The sequence below is a fragment of the Pongo abelii genome, chromosome 14, assembly GCF_028885655.2.
Source record: "Pongo abelii isolate AG06213 chromosome 14, NHGRI_mPonAbe1-v2.0_pri, whole genome shotgun sequence".
Lineage (NCBI taxonomy): Eukaryota > Metazoa > Chordata > Mammalia > Primates > Hominidae > Pongo > Pongo abelii.
Genome location: NC_071999.2, coordinates 43,766,096 through 43,788,831, shown reverse-complemented (window position 1 = coordinate 43,788,831; position 22,736 = coordinate 43,766,096). Strand labels below are relative to the sequence as shown.

Here is a 22,736-nt window from a genome sequence, read left to right as displayed (position 1 = left end):
AGGATAGCTTGAGGCCAAAAGTTTGAGACCAGCCTGGGCAACATAGCAAGACCCTGTCTTTACAAACGATTTTATATATATGTGTATATATATATAAAATTATAAATATGTAAATAATTTATATAAAAAATTATATAAAATATGTAAATAATTTATATATAAAATAAAAGATTTTCTGGTAATAGGAAAATTGTACTAGCTGGAAAATATAATTATATTTATATATACATAAAATCTATTAATACAATTTATATATAATATATATTTATATATTATACATATTATATATATATAGCATTCTTTCGTTACTTTTTAGTTTCCCTTTTCCTGTCAGCATATCTGAGAATAATGAATCATTAATCTAGAAGGTTCTCTCTATGGAAATTTCAAACATTGAATTTAAAACATAAGCTATACCCCTACAAGGTATTTTGTCGTAGCAGCCCAACAACAACAACATAAACCAGTTGACGATGGCTCTTACCATCTCCTGGATCAATGATCTCAACAGTGGCGACTGTGGGGAATTCCAGGGCAGCCAGCACAGGCTCTGAGAGGACCACCTGAAAGGTTTCAGACTGCTCATGCTCCCCATCACTCAGGATCCGCACTCGCCATGTGGCCCTGGTCTGGCCTGGGTTGAACTGCACTTGTTTCTGTGCTTTGCCCTTGAAGTCTTTGTCTTTTTCTGCAGTTCCATCTCTTGTGCCAATACCTTCACAAAAACATATCATTTTCTTAGTTTCATTTTCGCTTGGATTATTAAGATTTTCCTTGTTAACTTTTTGCATGTCATTTTATCCTGAGAAGCAAAGTTGATCCTGCTTTGACCTCATGAAATAGAAAATTGGGAATGGGTCTGATGATGACAGTGTTTCACTGTAGGTGTTGGGTAGTTTGTGATTCTGTTCTGCTTTTGCCTCAATTATGGTTTTGCTGTATATGCTTTGAGCTACATTTGGATTAGAACTTCTTGTCAAACAAGACCAAGTAAATGTATATTCACATTGTTCAATATCCTTACTCCAACAAGTTTATACAGTCTTAAAATTCTTCACGTTTACTTTTGCATGTGTTGCTGGATATTATAAAAAAATAAGAAACATTCTCTAACTATAAAATATAAGCCAATAAGAAACTCCTCCACGAAATAATTCTCTGACTCACAATCTAAATCATAAATGGCCAAGTGGAATAATAAAAAGTGATAGTATTCTCTAAGCACTTAATGGAACTAAGATCCTTAAAAAAAAATGTAATTCAGTGTTTTTCAACATGGTCACTGCAAAATTTTTCTTTCTGGAACACCCCAGAATTCCATGAAATTAAATAAACAGAATTGGAGAGCCAAATATGTATGGTTATTATGAGCAGTATGCTTGGCTTACTCTGGTAGTTCATTCAAGGTCAATTTCAGTTAGCTGGGAAGGTTGAAGGATCTCTGGGTCTCTAACTACATCGCAAGATGATCTCCATTATTACCATGCCAGCTACTCAAACCATAGGGTACATTATCCAAAAGCAGTGAAAACATTCGATGTCATAGAAAAATTATAAAATGACAATGGTACTTGGACTTCTATATCCTTAAATACTGAACCAGAACCTCTTAATGAGTCAAGTTAATAGAATAATTCTCAAATATATTTCTCTAAACCTGGGCATTTTCAGAGAAGTGGGTAAGACAGACAGATGTAAAAGAGGGAAAAATAAGGCTGGGTATGGTGGCTCAGGCTTATCAACCCAGCAGTTTGGAAGGGCGAGGTGGGTAGATCACTTGAGCCTAGGAGTTCCAGACCATCCTGGGAAACATGGTGAAACCCCATCTCTACAAAAAAGACATAAATTAGCTGGGTGTGGTGGCACATGCCTGTAGTCCTCGCTGCTGGGGAGGCTGAGGTGGGAGGATCACCTGAGCCCTAGGAGGTAAAGACTGTAGTGAGTTGTGATTATGCCACTGTGCTCCAGCCTGGGGAAGTGAGACCCTGCCTCAAAAATTAAAAATACATAAATGCATAAATAAATAAAAGAGGGAAAAATAAAGTCTTGTGACTTAGATTTTTTAAATCTTGAAAATAAGTTATTTGGAAGATTTTGCATTTAGTTAAAAATTATATTTTTGAACAATTCCTTTTGTTCTTCAAACTAGAAATGAAACTGAACTAAATAAGATCCATTCAACCACAAATATTCATTGAGTATTTATTCCATGCCAGGCTCTATTCCATGTGCTGGGGCTGTATCAGAAAACAAAATAGACAAAAACTCTTGCCTTCGTAGTGCTTATATAAGAGTCATTTGAATATATATTTATATATAGGAATATATCAATGACTGTTATTTTAATCTTAAAATGAAGATGAAAACAAAGATTTTATTAAAAATATTTCTGTCTTACAGATCTCAGAACAATAACTGACATAAATATTGCATCATATTTTTCTTTTACAGTAGCAGGTAAAACATGATTCATTTAATAGCAAGAGAAAAAAGGGCACAGAACCAGGAATTGCAGGGCTGCATATCTTGTTGAATGCTGTAGACTTCCTGATAGCTCTCTGGTTCCTTGTGCACACAGAGTTGGTTGTCAACACCTCTTGGATCCACTACAATTCACTGCCAAGACGCTGATGAAAGGAATCATTCTCTCTGAGGTTCCAGAACACATGCTGCTCACTGACCCATCTATCCCCAGTGGCATGACCAGCAAAAATCTGCTAGTTTGCCTCTGGTAGCTACTGCTCACTTTTCTGTTTTGTTTTCTTTCATCGGCAATGCATTATTTGTTTTTTGTGGAGTTTCAAAAGGGAGTTAAAAACAAAAATTGAGTAAGTATGATACAATGAATGTCTGCTAGTTCCAACTAGTCCTCCTTCCTACATGATAGCCAAGCCATCTAATATTAAATGAGTTGCAATATCATCTGATATTAAATGAGTTGCAATACCATATCCCAATTGTTGCTGCTAAAAACACCTATAATTTTTCACTTTTGTTATTAAATGAAACTGCAATTGGATCTTTTCCTCTGACATAGAAAAATAACAAAGTGGTTAAACAGGGTGTTTGTGGAAGGAGAGAATAGATTTTATATTCCATCCAGGCCATATAACAGTTGTGGGATTGTAGGCAAGTTATTAACTTATCTCAGTGGAGGATTTACGAAGCACTATGGTGCAGTGATTAAGAGCATGGGCCTTTTGCCCAATCTCAGCTCTGCCCCTTACTAGCTGGCTAACTTTAGACATGTCACAGCCTCTCTATTTTCTCACCTCATGGTACTCTTCTCATGGAGTTGACCTAGGTAGGGTATTGGGAAGTAGGCCCGGCAAATAACTCAATAAACATTAGCTATCATTGTTTCTTCATAGTTCACTACCTAACAAAGCCCCTGGTATATAATGAGTACTCAATAAAATATTTGTTGAGTCAGGGAATAAAGGATTGATATAAGGTGTAAAAGAGATAGATAAAGTGCTTAATGTACGTATGAAGTACCTTGCCTTTAATAAATATTCAATAACTGATAGCAATAAGAGCTTTGAAATGCATATACTAATGTGGAATATAAATACATATCTAGTTTATTAGTAGTTTTAGTGGTTATAAAATGAATAATAATCTTCGAAAATATACATCTACAAATTTCCTTAATTCATGGTTTCTTAGCTGTACTCAAGTGATACTCTGTCTTTTGTTATAATGCAATCTATCTCATTCTGAAAGTCCATAAATAAAAGCAGAGGTTGTATGGGCACAGTTATAAGCAACGTATTCATTGTAAAACTTGTATGAGGCTACCCTTCATTTTAATCTGATTTCCATTCCAGGTCCTAGCATGAATTCCGTTACCATCTTCAATGACTGAAGGATGTGGGCCACACACAGAAGGCTTCCCAACTTTCTATCACCCCAGGTTACTAAGTAACCATGTGAAGTGAACCAAGTAAAGCCTATGAGCCTTTGTAGAACTGCTGCTAACCCCACATTCATAGAAAATAATAGTCCATTGGAAAAATAACAACAAAAAGAGCTCTTGTTTGACATTTTAGCATCCAGCTTAAGAAAAAAGAGGCAGTGGAGAAAAAAAAAGGCAAAAAAATAATTTTACAATCTTTTTCTACTGTTAACTTTCCCAATGCTATCCAGGGGCCTGTTGTGAGTGAAAAATTAAATAAACTCACTAGGAGTGGGAACACAGGTAAAAAATAGATAAATCTATTCTTAATAAGTGGTAAGGTGCTCTGTTTTTTAGTTATCATTTTCCCCATGATTTATTTGCTATATGTTCAAGTACAAAGCAGAGTTAAGACGAATCGCTCCCTGATGATAAGACAGGATGTGCACATGTGCGCAGAGAATATGTCCCTAAAAGAGAGCGCAGTGAGAGCACTCAGAATATCCTAGGCTAAACACAAAGCGTGAGAAGCACAGCCAGGTGGAGGCTCATGCAAAATGAAGATGGAAGCAGAGGCTGGGGGTGAGGCCGTGGGGAGACCAGACCCCTGCAGCCAGAGCAACCTCAAAGACAGGGAAAGTGTCATGTGAAAACCTGGTCTTCTAAAGTTAAAAGGAAAAAAAAGAATTTTAAAAGTAAGGGGTAATTAATATTCAGAATCAAAACATGTCAGGGGAAATCAAAAAGAGTGGTGGGGTTTTGGCTGCAGCAAAAGTACAGCGGGGTGTGTGGGTGTGGGGGAGGGATGTTAGGGGTGACAGGGGTGTGTATTTTCGTGCATAGAGGTCTACTGTTTGAGCATCTTGAAGTTCATGGACCCAGTAAAATTTCAAAATAATCATTTGGAGACAAGCATAGATTTACTAACTTTTTATTTTGCCAACATTTTCCTAGATTCCCACCTTAGTTGATAATCTCACTCAATGAAATCTCTTTTTATCCCATGCAAATTCCATTGGTCTAGATGTCTACGAAATATATGGTACCAAAAACAATATAGTTGCTTCAGGTACTGCCATTTTTATCAACATATTAAATATTTTGTGCCAACCATATTGCTGCTTAAAAGTACCAATATACTGCCAACTTTATTTTATGCTTCTATGAAAATCAAATATGAACTTGAGGCCAGGCACGGTGGCTCATGCCTGTAATCCCAGCACTTTGGGAGGCTGAGGTGGGCAGATCACGAGGTCAGGAGATCGAGACTATCCTGGCTAACATGGTGAAACCCCGTCTCTACTAAAAATACAAAAAATTAGCTGGGCGTGGTGGCGGGCGCCTGTAGTCCCAGCTACTTGGGAGGCTGAGGCAGGAGAATGGCATGAACCTGGGAGGTGGAGCTTGCAGTGAGCTGAGATGTGCCACTGCACTCCAGCCTGGGCAACAGAGTGAGATTCCATCTCAAACAAAACAAAACAAATATGAACTTGAATTGGAGTTGAAAAAAGGTTTCATTCGTTTGCTTTTGACTGTTAGTTTTATTTAAAAGAAGTAAAGCAGAAGAAAATCATTAGTATTTAACAATTTACTGTTGGTTACAAAGAAAGTTCACGATACTCACGTTTCAGAAAACTTTTATCTTATGGGTAAATTACAGATTTGCCTAAGCTCATTCTAAGATCTAGTGACATTTATTTTTATTCCATAACTTATTAGTGTTCCTGCCAATTTTTATACCAGAAAAAGATCATATGTACACAGAAGGCTTGAAGAGATAAGTACCTTGACACAAACCTGTTGCTTGTTTCTTTAGCAGTTAGAGAACTTTTAAATTTTAACTTTAAGCTCTAAGTGAACTAAACTGATACTTTAATCACTGTAGAATTATAAAACCTTTGCTAGAAAAATAAAATTTTGAGACAGAAATAAAAAATTAAACTTACTTATAAAAGAAGTTTCTCCCAAGTAACCTCTACGTTTAAGAACAACATCTAGAAATTTGGAGTCCTCATTGATCAGGTAATATTCCTTTTCAAAGGAGATCCATGCCCAATTCAGACGAAAATTCTGGTTCGTTAACTTGTTTCCACCTTGAAAATAAAAATTTAAAGCCATAAATTAGTGCTTTCTTGAATGAGTGATCTTAAAAATTCCACAGATTACTTTAATGAAACAACATTAACAATCAATAGAGCTACTTAGTTTGATACACAACTCTGGAATATATACATGGAGATACAGCTTGCAGTCTAGGGACTGTTACACATACATTCAATCGCTGACATAATTCTTCACAAATTCCTTGCTGTTTTAGGAGGGGAAGTAGGTAATGGGTAGGAAGTGCACAACTACCAGAGGCTATTTAGTTTAATCCTAAAACTAAATATCCAACTTGCAGGATAACTCATTTCCCACAAGGTGCCGCTGGAGAGCAAGTTTTCTAATCAGAGGGCTGCAAGGCTCCTTTGTGATGTTCTTAAAAAACACACAACTTCACAAATACCTTTTTCTGGTTCACAGAGCAATTGGGTGGAAGGTTTTAATTATAACCACTTAAGGAAAAACAAATATCCCTTCTCCGCCTCCCTTCCCCACTATATTCCACTCCATTCCTTAGAGCAAACAGTTCTTTTCATTGATTTCCATTCCACTCTGAAGATAAGGTTTTCCCCTCCCATCTTCCCACCAAAATGGAGCGGGCTGCCTATCAGGAGAAAATAAACCTTGCGTGTGATCTCTCTAATGTGAAAGCGACTATGTTGGGTAAATGAAAGGAAAAATGGTTATCAGCTGATCACTCTGCACGCATCCCTCTACTTCTTTTGATCTACACCAATTATTTCAGAGTAAGGTGAGGTTTACAAACAAAGGCATCAGTAATGCCTTTTAAGTCTTTCTGAAAGAGGCTGTAAAAAAAAAAAAAAAAAAAAACGCCCAAGTAACAAACACAGCTAGAGGCACAGTTTTCATTCTAGTTTCTTCTCTTTGCAATTCACATAGAAAAATAAATGAAAGAGGAAAATCTCAAAACTTTAATAGACGACAAAAAAAAATCTACACAAGGGAAAACGTTGAGTGAGCGAAGACATGAAAATACGTTCATCTTTGCTTGAACTTTTAAAAAATAAAAACTGCAGCAACTTTGAGCTATCAACTTAACACGTACTAAAGATTAAAGAGAATACCTCATACAACTGAGATTATGTAGGGAAATTGTTTTCTTGTTTACTGTTGTTTGACTTTCAAATTAGCACAAGCCTTTTGGACAGCTATGTGACAATGTGTGCAAGCGGCAAAAGATGGTTATATCATTCAATCTTGTAGGTCCTTCTGTGGGATTTTTGCTTTAAGAGAAGCAGAAATATATTTGTAAGGAACTATTCATTGCAATATTTTCTATAATAACCCCAAACCTTAAAGACTATCTTACAGTATATCAAATCAATAAAATGTTATTCAACTCCTAAACAATAAATATGAAATTGTTGTTGGAACACCGAAAACACTAAAAAGCACAACAACAAATGGTACTGATGCTGTGAACGTAGCTTTGTAAAATGAGGCATGATACAGGAGAAGCTGCTTGGTGTTTTAAATGATGGGATTATGGACTTTCCTATTTTTAGTTAATTTATCAACTATAAAATATAAATAGATTGGGGCCGGGCGTGGTGGCTCACGCCTGTAGTCCCAGCACTTTGGGAGGCTGAGGTGGGTGGATCACCTGAGGTCGGGAGTTTGAGACCAGCCTAACCAACATGGAGAAACCCCGTCTCCACTAAAAATGCAAAACCAGCCAGGCATGGTGGCGCATGCTTGTAATCTCAGCTACTCAGGAGGCTGAGGCAGGAGAATCGCTTGTACCCGGGAGGCGGAGGTTGCGGTGAGCCAAGATCACACCATTGCACTCCAGCCTGGGCAACAAGAGTGAAACTCTGTCTCAAAAAAAAAAGGCTGGAGAGCAGGAATTTTGTGTCAGTTTGTCAGTTTAACACGGAAACTCATTCCACATTTTGCCCTGATGAAACTTACTATGCCCAATGTCTGCCGCACTCTGAGTGCTGCTCTGGAGAGGAGAGGCCATGGGCTAGGAGGCTCCTAGAACTGGAGTCCAAGGCCCACCCACATCACTTCTAGCTGCTGTCTGACTCTGACCAAGTTACTTCTCTGGATCTCTGTTTCCTTTTCTGGAGAGTCAGGTGAGGGTGATGCTAATTAGCACCTGTGATTTCTTCGAAGATTGACTCAGATAACCCATACACACACATAGTGTTCTGAGGTCAACAGTATCATTCAACAAATGCAAGCTCACTCTGTCCTGCCACGCCACACACACCCAAGCCCACCCCACATGCCCACTGCTGGACTGCTATTCATCTGCCTTACACCCACCTGTGCTCCTCTCTCCTTTGCCCCTCTTGCCTACAGCTTTTGCCGATATCAAGTGGACTTTTCTTTGCAGATTTCCAGGTTCATCCTGACCTACCCTGATTGCTCCCCTTGCGCTCTAATCTGCCCATTTGGAGGTCAAGCCAAGATTCTTGCAGCTCCTGGGATTTGCCACCCTCACTCTTTCCATCATCCTTGTCCTCTTGCCTAAAATGAGGACCCCTATCTTCCTTGGCTGACACTTTCCACTCCTTATCGCTGCTCTATCCCCCTCCTGTGTGAAGCAGCTGCAGCTGCTCCAGCCCTCTCATCTCTTTGTGGTTCTGCAGCTGTTCTCTTATGATTACTCTGTATAGTTGTGCACTTTAGTGGGTATCCTCTCATATTTGATTGTATTAATTTAATAATTGTACTAAATTGCACTAATTTACATGAATAATTGAGAGTATCCATTCTTTCATTATTGCCAATACTTGTTCTCATTGTTTTTAAAAAATATTTTAAAAAAATGATTGTGTTTATGTTCCATTAATTGGAACATCATCTAGAAAGTAATAGAAAAGATAGAATAACATGCAATTGATTAAATTAGTACATAAAACAGCTCTGATTTCAAAACCAATTATCAGATGAAAACACCTTTATGTCACACTCCTGTCCACTTTAAATTGTGGTCCCAGCAAGCCTAGGTTTCATTCCAAACTTCTTGTCATGCTCTACCAAGCCTTTTCTTGTCCATTCTAACACCTATGACTTCACATCCTATCACTTCCCCTTAAAGAGAAATATCCATCCTCTCACATCCAACCTCTCACTCTTTTCTGAACAAAGGTGGCTGTTGTTGTATGTGCTATATCTTCTGCCCAGGACATCCTTAGTTTTCCTACTCTTTCTGGGAATCCCTATTCCTCTAAATTTTAACAATTCTTAGCTAATTTTAAGATTCGATTCTAACCCTTTCCTGAGATATTCCAGAAAATATCATTCTCTTCTAAATATGGCACATTTTAAGAAGATTGAGTCACTGAGGGCTTCTGTCTTCAGTTTTTATAAAACAGCAAGCCCAATGCAAACTCCAGCACTCTCTACCCCTTTATTCTGATTAGTTTTTCTCTACAGTACTTTCCAAAATCTTATATCCTATATATATTTACTATTTTTTTTTTTTGTCATTTTCTGTGTTCTCCCACTGCAACACGTGATCCAGGAGGTCTGGGAGCTCATTTAACTTATTGTTAGAAAAACGCCTATTGCATCAATTAGAAACTCTAATGTCTTGGCTGAAAGTTTAGTGGTCGTTCATTTATTGAGCAATATAAATTTTCTATGTAAACGTAAAATATCTCTTTCATTACTGAATCTTTTTATTAAAAAACAGTAATTGGTTTAATGACACTCTTTCTAAAATGTTTGCATACTTCTTGAAAGATTTTAAGTGATACATAAATGTGAATTATTGGAATTTGTGTTTCTCTAAATGACACTCCCAGGGATTATTGATGACTAAAGGGCTATTTAACCCTTCCATTCCCTTTGTGGATGGTTTTAGAGATACCTAATTTCATCTCTACTTATATATCTGTAAAAATTATTTTCAGGTTTGTGCCTGTGTTCTGAAAGGATGAAGTTGCCAGGTTACTGGTTAATCAGAGGTTTTGAATGACACATAGCTGAATAGTTTGCTAGTATTTCATATGTACAACCACCACCTTGAGATTTTATTTCAAAATAAAATTCAGAAAAAATATAAAGAAGCTTTGCTTTGTAAGACAGGGATATGGCCCAAAGTAACTATTATAGAAAATTTAGAATTCCCACTAAAACTGGGATTTTAAACCAGAGAATATAAATGAAACAGATATTTAACTAGAAAAAATGCAGTCTATAAAGCTTAAATCTGAATGGAATTAAATACTACACAACTCTTCTGTACGTTACACATGTGAATCAGATTTGGTTTCAGAATTTGTAAAATCTTAGGTACTCACTTCTTACGCAAGAGTGATATAGAGATTTGAGGAACCAAGCTGTAACTTATTGTAACTCCCTTTACTAAAACTGTGACCTTGTATAACTGAACTCTGTATTTTATTGGAAGAATAGAAAGATACCTTATTTACTAATTTGTTACCTATCACGTAAACTCCTCTAAAACCTCAATTCATGGAAATAATAAACACTGACACTTTAACAAAAGCTACAGCTTACTGAATGTGAAATTATAGATGAAGTTAAATAATGTTAAAAACTGACAAATTTTTACTTAAACAAAATTCGTTGCCTTTCTAAAATAGATTCTGTCATCTATAGTGCACGAGGAGCTTGTCTCAGCACCTCATTGGAAAAAAATTAAAGTCCATGACTCATGTCATAAATCCACACAACAGGCGCCTGACAGCTGATAACCACACTCCCAAATGCTCTGTCTTCAAATCCTGACACCAAAGCCATTAAGGTTTTGATGAAAAGACCTCTTTTGAACTTATCCAGCTGGTCTTTAGACTTCTTCATTTTCTTCAATTCAAACTCAGTAGTTTTTTTTTTTAGAATAACAAAGAATACCAAACTCCAATTAGCCCTCCCTAAAAGCTCAGGGCTGCCCGATCTCTCTAAAGACAAAGCATTTAGTCTTCAATAATATGAAACTAGTGCCACAATTTTGACTTGTATTTGATAAAGGGGACATGTCCATTCAGCTTTGACAACAAATTTCTTCTTGGAGAATAGTTACAAATAGAAAATATTGTTGGTAATTTCTAGCTTGGTAAAATCTCATTTGCCCAGAATAAAGCTCAGCTTCAAAGCTGAACTGAAAATCAACTATACAGAAATTTTTAAAAGCTGGATGTAGTCCTTTAAATCAGCGATATAGATATTTATATGAGAAAAGATTAAGATAATAATACTATTACCTACCTTATTGGGGAAATTAGATCATTTGATTTTCGTTATTGTTTTAGAGACATGGTGTCACTCTGCTGACCAGGCTGGAGGGCAGTGATGCTATCACAGCTATCTGCAGTCTCAAACTCCTGGGCTCAAGTGATCCTCCCACCTCAGGCCCCTGAGTAGTTGGGACTATAGGTGTAAGCCACCGCACTGGGCAGATAATTTGATTTTTAAGCAGATTTTTAAGAAGTCTTGTTCTGTTAGACAGCAAGGACAGGGATTAGCAACCATGCATCTACCATCCGAATCAACGCTAGTGATTATGGTGAAGATCTAAAATTAAAGTTAAAATAAGGGATTCATTTCATTGCCATTTCTGTGATAGGATTATCTTCTCTTGAACTTTGCATTGCCTCAGAATCTTCCATAGGAGAATCTCCTCGAGCTTGCGGAATCCTGTCCTCTGGTCCCTAAAGTCAGACTGACTTCACTCTTTGCTGAAAACCACCTGGTGCTGAGCTGAAGCCGACTTGGCTCTTACCCTGCCTCCAGGGGCTGGCATTCAACTGCGGGAGATGGCACAGGCACCTAGATAATGTGCACAAACTAGAGCCTGGCAAATGCTGTGAGAGGCACTGATAATGAGCTGTGGGAGTTCACAAGAGTGAGGGATTACTGTAGCCTGAGGGGATCAAAGACAAATTCATGGAAGAGATAGTGTTTAAATGGGGGCTTAAGTACAGGGTGGTATTTAGACATTCAGAGAGATGGAGGGGAAGGCGTTCCTGGAAGATTAGTTATAAGAAGAGAGATAAGAAATCCGGTCAAAAAAAAAAAGGAACTTCAAAGAATTCAATGTGGTAGGCACTCAGGGCATTTACTAAATATTTATTTCCTTCTCCTCCTATTTAAGAGATTGGATATTAGAGACAAAGAAGGCAAGGTCAAGATACATCTGCAGCACACCCTGGATCATCCAGAGGTGACTCAGGCACCGAGGGATGACAAGCTTTAGACTACTTGATAATTTCAATAATGATTAGTCCAATAGTAAGGTATTCAAGAATTGCTGCTTATGATAATTGTTATATCATTTTCTCCCTTCCTTCTGAACACTCCCTCCTCACCATTTCCATTGCCCAACACATTCTGAAAATGAGGCAGCACAGCACAGGGGTCAGATCCACAAACAAATATGGAGACTTGGTAGAGAAATGTAGAGAAAGAGGAATGGGGCCGGGTGCGGTGGCTCACGCCTGTAATCCCAGCACTGTGGGAGGCCTAGGAAGGCAGATCACTTGAGGTAGGGAGTTTGAGAGCCTGAACAGCATGGTGAAACCCCGTCTCTACTAAAAATACAAAAGTTAGCTGGGCTTGGTGGCAGGTGTAATCCCAGCTACTCAGGAGGCTGAGACAGGAGAATTGCTTGAACCTGGGAGGTGGAGGTTGCAGTGAGCCAAGATCATGCCACTGCACTCCAGACTGGGCAACAGAGTCAGACACCATCTAAAAAAAAAAAAAAATGAGGAGTGGCATGACAAAGACCCAGGAGGTAGAGGGAAATAGGCATAGCACCATGACACACGTGGGTTTCCGCTGGACACACACAGCTTGTAGTGATCTTTTGGGCCATTTTTAGGATAGCCATGTACAAGCACAAAAGAATAAACGGAGCTATGATATCTTAGTAATTGTCACACAAACTACACTGAATTGAGATCAAATGTGGATTATTTCATACTCTACTCAAGATTCAGACAAGCAATGGCCAGATTACATGGAGGTGGAGACGGATGCTGACAAATATATCAATGTTCACTTTACAAGCCAAGAGTGTCACAGTCCACATTACTATGTGTAATTTTGTTCCCTGAGGACATGATATGGTTACATATATACCCATCCCAGGTACATAATGTGGGTATATAATGGGTATCTGTACACAAGTTTCCAAAGACTGAAATTCCTATTCATCTACTATGCAAAAGACTAATATATGGTTGATTCTCATTATTCCTGGATTCCATATTTACAAACTGCTCTACTCATGAAAATTTATGTTAGCCCCCAAATTAATACACGTGGTACTTTTGTAATCATTCTCAGACACGTGCAGAGGGGCATCAAAAAATTCTCATCACCTGACACTCTGTGCTTTCTTGTTTCAGCTCTCATGCTGTAAAGAAGTATCCTATTCACAGTTTTTTTAGTGCCACAATTTCCATATTTGTGTGCTTTTTGTTGGTGATTTTGCTATTTTTAAAAATGGTCCCCAACCGGACAGGCACGGTGGTTCACGCCAGTAAACCCAGCACTTTGGGAGGCTGAGGCGGGCAGATCACCTGAGGTCAGGAGTTTGAGACCAGCGTGGCCAACATGGTGAAACCCTGTCTCTACTAAAAATATATATATACACACACACACACACACACACACACAAATTAGCCGGGCATGGTGGCACATGCCTGTAGTCCCAGCTACTTGGGAGACTGAGACACGAGAATCGCTTGAACCCGGAAGGCAGAGATTGCAGAGATCCAAGATCGTGCCACTGTACTCCATCCTGGGCGACAGAGTGACACTCCGTCTCAAAAAAAAAAAAAAAAAAAAAAAAAAAGGCCCTCAACCATAGTGCTAAAGCACTGTCTGGTGTTCCTAAGAACAAGAAGGCTGTGATGGGCCTTGCAAAGAAAATAAAGAAAATTTGTGTGCTAGATAAGTTTTGTTCAGGCTGTGAGTGTGCCGTGTTAGTGAATCAACAACATACAGTTAATAAGGTGTCTTTAAATAGAAACACATAGAAAACAAGGTTATAATTGATTGGTTGATGAAATGTGACCAGAGGCTTGTAGAAACCTAACCCTGTATTTCCCCTAGGAGCAATGCTTCAGTATTTGCTAATTCAATATTCACTGTGATTTTACAGAAATGTAACTGCGCTGAACAGTTAAAATCAACTGTATTTACTCAGTAAAAGTCACAATAGATTATTCTTTGGGGACACAAAAATAATGGAGCACAGAAGCAGAAAAATGTTTACCCCGCACGTATTTTGTCTTGCTTTAATCAATCCCTTTTCTGGCATATGCTCAGGAGTGTGAATTGAAAGGAACCCTCACTGCGTTCTCAGATGGGCAGCTCTGGCCTCCCTACAGCCATCTGTCCCTGGCCACGACAATACTAGGATGTAGACACAGCTGTGGCTTGGGGGTGAAGGGTGTACTGGCTCCTGCATGGCTACCTGTTAATTTGAGGGTATACAAAGAAAATTTGTAGGATTGTTGTTAGCCTATAGGAAAGTGATATACATGGAATGAATTCCAATGAAGAATCACTCCTAATCCTACTAGAGAATTTTAGAATAATTCATTTTAGGATCTCAGTTTAAGCAACAGCCCACACCTGGGGTTCCTGTCTTCCTATGCTTAGGTGGGAAACTGGAGTGACAGACCTCATGGAAGCTGATTTTCTTGGGCTATAAAGGAGCCTGTGGAGAGAGAACCTGTGGTAATGAAAATGGATGTCAGGCAAAATAATGGACTCTATACAAAAGTTTAATTGTCTGAGTGTAGGGATTCAAAGTGTAGTGTAGATTTTCTCATCTCTAATTCTTGCCCAGGCTCCTGGATGTATGTTTGGATCCAGGGAAAGAAAGCAGTATAAGTGGAAATTTAAAAAGATGCTTAATTAGTCTCTTTTTCACACCAGGGGCCAAGCAGCACACTTTTGGATACCCTTTTCCTTCAACAGAGAATAACAGAAAATATCACCACACAGCTATGTGGCCCACCCTTGGGGGTTCCTGGGGCCGCAGGGAGGGTTCCTCCTATGGGGGAGCTGGGCATAGCTGTGATATGTGATTTCTAGTAGAGCTGTGCAGATGTTGGGCAACTGGACTTACTATGGAAAACACCTATCCTTGGGGCAGAAGTGATATTAAAAATAATCTTGACTGGCCGGGCACAGTGGCTCATGCTTGTAATCCCAGCACTTTGGGAGGCCGAGGTGGGCGGATCACGAGGTCAGGAGTTCAAGACCAGCCTGACCAACATAGTGAAACTCTGTCTCTACTAAAAATACAAAAACTAGCCGGGTGTGATGGTGCGTGCCTGTAATCCCAGCTACTCAGGAGGCTGAGGCAGGAGAATTTCTTGAACCCGGGAGGCGGAGGTTGCAGTGAGCTGAGATCGTACCACTGCACTCCAGCCTGGGTGACAGAGCGAGACTCCATCTCAAATAATAATAATAATGATAATCTTGACCAACCAGTGGCATGGGCTTTGACCAATCAGAACTGGCATAATATAGGCATTGGACAATCAAAACACAAAAAAGAGAAACCATAACACTCATCAAAAACAACTGGAACTCAAGTGCAGGTATAAACTGGCTGAATTCAGCTCAGCCTTGGGGACTCTGAAAATGCCTGCAGAGGAGAGTGGGACAGATTGAGGGCCATGGTCAGGGTGATTTTGATAATATGCACATTATCTCAATGAATCTCGCAGCAACCCTGCAATTTAGGTATTTCCACATTCTGTGCATGAGGTAAATCAGTGTCAGATTAAACTACCCACTTTACATCCCAAGGGGTGTAGTATGTGGTAGATGTAGCATTCAAGTGCAGCCTGCTAATATTATTCCTATACTTCTTCTGAGTCTTCATTTGACGTTGTTTAGGTGAATATCCTATTTGCAGGCTATTCTAGTTTAATTTGCTTAATTTAATTTATAAATTAGTGCTACTGGAAAGAAGCAAAACTGTCATCTAAGTGAGTTTCCCTCTACTATCAGCTCTCATTCTAGTGAATAGTGAGGCCCTCAAATGATAAGTATTATGTGACAAAGCAAAGGGTATGAAAGCCGGTTAATAAATATTTGAGATGGATTTATAAAAAATTAACGCAAGCTAGGATTTAAGACCCTCGGTTTGATGAATTAATTTGGAGCCAAAGCCAAAATCCAGGGAAGCTAGAAGGAAAATCCTCCTTCCAGGCTGAATAATGTGCATCATCAGGCCACAGCCAGGTTGGAATGGGAATCTGCAAGCCTGAGCCTGCAGGGATCCTCTGCATTTCTCTAAGCACAGCCCCCTCCCCCAGCTCCATTCAAAAATAAAATAAAATAAAATAAAAGTAAAATAAAAAGAATGTGTTAATTTTCATCCCCTGCAACAAAAATTGGGGAAAAGGAAGGAAGAAACATGAGTTTACATCCCCTCGCCTAGAGTTTAAGCATATTTCCTTCATCAGACCTGATTTAATTGGGTAACACTGTACTTTCTTAATTAGGAGCTTACACTTAGTGGAATGAATGTCTGTACTGCTGGTATGCACGCCTAGGATAAGGAATTCAGGTGTACACCTACAGAGGACAAAGGACAAAGCAATACATAACTGCAAGATGAACTCTCATTTACAACATTCAGGTTATTGGATTATCATTTGGAGTCTAAATTACAAGCTAATTTTGTCATTTTAACACTGTGATGTGAGTGGCTGAGAATTATTTTTTCCTGAAAATGCAAGTATAACACTGTATTTTAAACAAGAACACAAACTAACTCAAGAAATGATTATGGGAATGAATAATACAAACAGATGCCAAGCATTTTAGAGCAGAATGAATGCTGGATTCCATCTTTTCTCAATACTCCATTTTACCAAGATTCAGAAAGGTTGGGATGTGAATAAGATTACAAAGCATTTTAAATTCCCAGGGATTTCACTCCTGGTTTAGTGGTCTTTCTGTTTAACAGGCTGTAATCTCAAATACTGTTCTTAAGCATAAGATTATTTAAAAATGTGTTTAAAATTAAATAACATTGTATGTGTATATATAATTTGGGAGGACTTACTTTATTTTCCGTAAAGCAGCCCAGATATAATTTTTAAAATTATTTTTCACTTGTACAGAAGTTAAAAAAATTTTTTTAAATACTATACTGTTATAGAAAAAATAACTGCTTTACCAAGAGTTAAGTTTGTCAAGAAGATCCACACCCTCTTCTCCCTCTGGGGAAGAGAAAAAACACAAAACAAAACACCTGGTGCAGCAAGATTTCATGCATGCACTGCCTGAAGCTACGAATAAATTTATTAGGTCTCTGGCAACACATTCTTAAAATAAACTTAATAGCCTTCAGGTCTCTGTTCAAACCAGAGCCTAATTCCTTTTGTGGCGCCAGACTTCTCCCCCCACCCCAAAGGAGACCCTGAGCTAAAGGAAAGCAGTGGTTCTCTACACTTCTCCACCTCTTTGAGTAACCGGTTTAGCACCATTTAGTTAATTCTCTGTGAAGTGAGGCTGTTTTCTAATTCCTATTTGTATAACAGTACCATACATAGACACTGTCATCACAATTAACATGGATTATACTCTGAACTGTATCTTGGATTATCTTTTGAAAATGTGGTATATCCACATTAGGAGACAAAAATATAGAAAGGGAAAATTTCTATAGAAATTTATATAGATTTATATAGATGAAGTGCCTTCATCTGACAGTTAATAAGAAAACATTTTTTTAATCTGACTTGTTTACATTATTACCAAAACTTAAATCTGATGCCTAGTATGAAGAGATTAGAGTGGGGTGGGAGAAGAAAAGCCATTCTATGAATTAAAATACTGTGAGTGAATCTTAACTCAGAATCCCAGAAAATTAGATTGAAAATTAGAAATAGGAACTTCCTGAAGATAATTTTAGTTTAATTAGTTATTATTGCTTTTAAAATCTAAGTCAGGAACATGTTCTTAGCTCTATTTGTTTTCAGCAGCAAAATCGAGATTTGAAAGTTTTAAACTCCTAGACTTAAAAAAACATATATAACATTATACCTGGTTACTTAGCTATTGCTCCTGTGAGAAACTAAATGAGATGTGTCATTAATATCTGTCAAAAAGGAAGGAGAGAAGGAGGGAAAGAGAAAGCAGGGTGGGAAGTGACAATGTGGGGGAGACAGACAGAGACAGAGACAGAGGATGGAGTAAAATAGCATCAATGTCATATGTTTGTTTTTCACATTTTCTTTTCATTTATTTCAGATTAGTTTTGTGAAGCTAGCTTTGCTGCTTAGCGTGTAGTATTATTTAATTAGTTGAACCCTTTGGTGATTGCTCTGATCCCTTTAGAATTGTGCCAGAGCTACAAAAGCAGCCCTTCTCATTAATTTCACTATCTCAGATTAATATAAAAGCTGTTCATTTTGTATATTTGGCTGCCAAAAGGAAAACACACACACACACACACACACACACACACACAGAGTAAGTAGAAAAACAAGTTGGTGTGGTCTTAGAGCGCCAGTCCTTGTTAGAAAAAAAAAAGTTAGACAATGTACAGTTTTATCTAATTGATATTTTGGAATGAATTCCATGAAAAGCACATATGTTAGGAAGTATAAAGTTGGTTCACATATAGTCCCTTCTGTGAAATGTAGACTCTAGTAAGGAGGGTAAACCAAATACTATACATACATTATAATGCAAAATGTAAGGTGAAAAGCTAACAGAAATCTCCTGGGGCTCAGAGGAGGGAGGGGAGCACATTGGGTTGGAAAGACCATTAAAGGCTTGGCACAAGGGTCCGTGGATGGAGGATGGGCCCCTCCCAGAGGAAGGAACTGCAAGAAAACCGATTCAGGGAAGGACAGTGCAGCATGTGTGTGGGCAGCAATAAGAGTCAAGCTCTGTAGGGTTTGTGAAAGGAAAAGGGGAGGAGGAGATAAGCTGGAAAATCAGGCCGCTCACAAAGGAAACTTGGGGCATAGACAGACATAATTTGCACCACGCTTTAAGAAATATTGATTTGGAGACAGCAAGTGTTGGCAAGGATGTGGAGAAAAGAGAATTCCTGTACATTGTTGATGGGAATGTAAATTGGTACAGCCCTTATGAAAAACAATACAGAAGTTCCTCAAAAACAAAAAAAATAGAACTGTCATATGATCCAGCAATCCCACTTCTGAGTATATATTCAAATAATATGAAATCAGGATATTGAAGGAATATCTGCATTCCCATGTTCACTGTAGTGTTATCTACAATGGCCGAGACATAGAATCAACCTCAGTGCTTATCCATGGATGAAAAAAACAGAAAACAAAACTGTGGTAGAATTGTTGGTGGAAATGTAAAGTTTAGTGCAGCCACCATAGAAAACAGCATGGCTTTGGGAGGCCAAGGCGGGCAGATCACCTAAGGTCATGAGTTCAAGACCAGCCTGGCCAATATGGCAAAATCCCATCTCTACTAAAAAGTACAAAAATCAGTTGGGTGTGGTGGTGGGTGCCTGTAATACCAGCTACTTGGGAGGCTGAGACAGGAGAACTGCTTGAACCCCAGAGGCGGAGGTTGTAGTGAGCTGACATTGCGCCACTGCACTCTAGCCTAGGCAACAGAGTGAGACTTCATCTCAAAAAAAAAAAAAAAGAAGAAAACAGCATGGCTAAAAACAGAACTACTGTATGATCCAGTTATCCCACTGCTAGGTATATACCCAAAAGAAAGGAAATCAGTGTATTGAAGAGATATCTGCACTCCCAAGTCTATTGCAGCAATATTCACAATAGCCAAGATGTGGAATCAATTTAAGTATTCATCAATGGATGAATGGATAAAGCAAATGTGTTCTATATACATAGTAGAGTATCATTCAGCCATAAAAAAGAATGAACTCTTGCCATTTGCAGCAATATGGTTGGTACTTCCAGTCATTATGTTAAGTAAAATAAGCTAGGCACAGAAAAACACATAACACATGGATCTTACTCATAGGTAAGTCTCACTCCCGTTTTTAAAACCATCAGATCTCTGAGACCCATTCACTATCACAAGAACAGCAAGGGAAAGACCAGCCCTCATGATTCAGTTACCTCCCACCAGGTCCCTCCCACAACACGTGGGAATTATGGAAGCTACAAGATGAGGTTTGGGTGGGGACACAGAGCCAAACCATATCAGAGGTACTCAAAGAGTCCATTCATTTTGATTAGTAAAAATAAATGACGAATAAATTTCTTGGAGGAGTTTTGGTCCTAAGCAACTATTTCGCCAAAATCCAAATGCATACTACATACAGGTAAAAGTTAGGCCCTACCCCTTTCCTTCTCTCTCTTTCAACTTAGGAAGAAAATGAGGATCAGTGTGACAAAATTTTTCTCCTAGGCCAAGATAAACTATGTTTTGCTGCACTTGATTAATATAAAATGCAGGTGGCATTTTTGAATATGCGGAGGATTTGAGACAATGATTACTGCAGAGAATTCATACTAATTGCATGCACAAACTTTTTAAAGAGCAGACTTGGAAAGTGAATACATTGACTTTACAATTAATAATAAGGTCTAAACCAGTAGTTCTTGGAGAAGGGGCAATAATTTTGCCCTTTGGGGTATGTTTGGCGATGTCTGGAGATAGTTTTGACCGTCACAAGTTGGGGAGAGGGGTGAAGGGCAAGGCAGGGGGTGTTACTGACATCTAATGGGTAGACGCCAGGGAGCTACAGATCCCACAATGCACAGGAGAGTCAGACCCTCCCGCTCAACACGCACACAAAGCAGTAGAATTATCTGGCCCCAAATATCAATAGCACTGGTGTTGAGAAACCGTGGTCTCTACTTGTTATATTGTGATATATCAACATTTATAACCTAACATGAACATATGATCTGACTTTTCTTGGTAATTCATGTTTTCTTATAAATTGAATTGAGAATATATATGATCAAATGATAAAACTGCCTCCTCTTCTTACATAAATATGCAGAACTTTTCAAGTCCATCATTGATGTGGAAAAGTTTCCTGTAGGAAGTGTTTATTCTCTTGTTGCAGAAAGTAGTTGAGCCAGTAATTTTCCTACTGTCAACATTTATGGCTAATCCTTTGGGAAGTTAGAGGTGAGGAAGGATCTTGAGAAATGCACCAAACTGTGTCAAAGTTTGATACTGTATGCATGATTTAGATTTCAGTATGAAATCAAATATGTGGGTGATGATTTCCATGTTAGATGTTTTAAGCAGATTAGGCTTCACCAACCCATGTTAGAGCTGAGAGCACAAAATAGAAAGGCTTCCTAAGGTCACTGCAGATAGACAAAGCTGGGCACTGAACACAAGTTCTCCAGATTCCCGTGTCTTTATTGTAGCCCAAAAGAGAAATACTACATGTTCCAATGCACATGTGCTTGTCAGTACACACACATGCACCTGCACACACAAGCATGCACAGCCTTACCTTTGTTCTTACAAAGAACAAAAATGCCTTCCTCTCCAAAAACATAGAACACACAGCATCCTTTACATGTTTTTCCATTGAACAATTTGGGAAAACGCTTCCCAAAATAATTTTTTTGAATCTTATTTTTCCTGGTAGTTAATAGGTATTACATTTATAAAAAAAATCACTCTATGTTAACTAAGGGAAAAATAAGCTGTATTAAGCTATGTAAACAAAATTCTTACCTGCAGTAATTCCTAGGGTCTTTAATATGTGAATATGCACTGAGGAAGTCTAAGGAACGGATTGGAGCACACAGCATTTCTCAATCTCATTTCAGCAGGGAATCTGTGTCTTAAGGCATCATGTTAAGACTCTGATCTACAGCGCATACTTTGGGACAAGTTGGCTTTGAATACAAACCATTCGAAACACAGATATGAGCAGAGAGCCTGTGCAGTATCAATCACATGCAGGTCACATAATTTTCGTTTGTCATATTTGACACTAATAGTTAGAACTGCACGTCATAATCTTGAGGAACAAATCCAAATACAATTTAAAAACTTCTTCCCTACCAGCAATACAAATTCTGGTTCATGTCATTTCCATTTCCTAATCCAAATGGCAAAATAAATATGTTAGTTTGTAGAATGCCAAGAAAAATATAAGTTCAGGTAAACACAACTGACTACCGGTATATTCGTTCCATAGACAGACGACATTTATTGCTGGAACACACACTTTGCTTTTTTTGCAACTTAACTGTATAATGTCCCAGCCCTTTTTTTTTTAATTAGTCAAATGTGGGATCAGATCTCAGAAGAGACAAAGGTTAGGATTTTGGCCAGTTCCAAAAAAACACAGCTAAAATCACCAACAATGTACAACGAGCTATGTCGGCCTCCTGTTTTCAGTTGGATCTTACTCCGTGTGGATATTTGAACCCTACGATCTGCCCAGCTCTGATAAGGGATTTAAAGGCTTACTAAGAAGAATGCTTCTGAAGCTATTAAAATAACCAGTATGGGAAGCATGGACTAAGCTGGGTTTTGGAAAGAGGATAATGCTGCAACATAAACTTTAAGGCTGATAAACAGATAAAAATTCTGAAAGCACATTGTTTCCTAGTCTGCACTTCTTCCTCACCCTGATCAGTAACTGTTTCCCATGAGAATATCAATAAATACAACAGCTCTGTACTCATCAATTTTAGAAGGAAGCTGATAGACAATTTTGAGTCATCGATTTGCATCTCAACTGATTATGGTAATAATATTAATAAGTTGTATTGGAAAATACCTTTATTGACTGGAGAACCAAATGAGTTAGAAAATG

General features: G+C 38.3%; 1 protein-coding gene across 1 annotated transcript in view; it reads right to left on the bottom strand.

Annotated features, from left to right (window-relative positions):
- Positions 1–22,736, bottom strand: part of FREM2 (FRAS1 related extracellular matrix 2) — a 208,756-nt gene that overhangs the window by 118,586 nt on the left and 67,434 nt on the right. Inside the window, exons 3-4 of the mRNA XM_024230898.3 lie at positions 5,845–5,991; positions 485–715 (exon numbers count right to left, since the gene is read on the bottom strand). Of these exons, the coding sequence (XP_024086666.3) occupies positions 485–715; positions 5,845–5,991 (378 nt within the window). The remainder of the gene's footprint in view (positions 1–484; positions 716–5,844; positions 5,992–22,736) is intronic.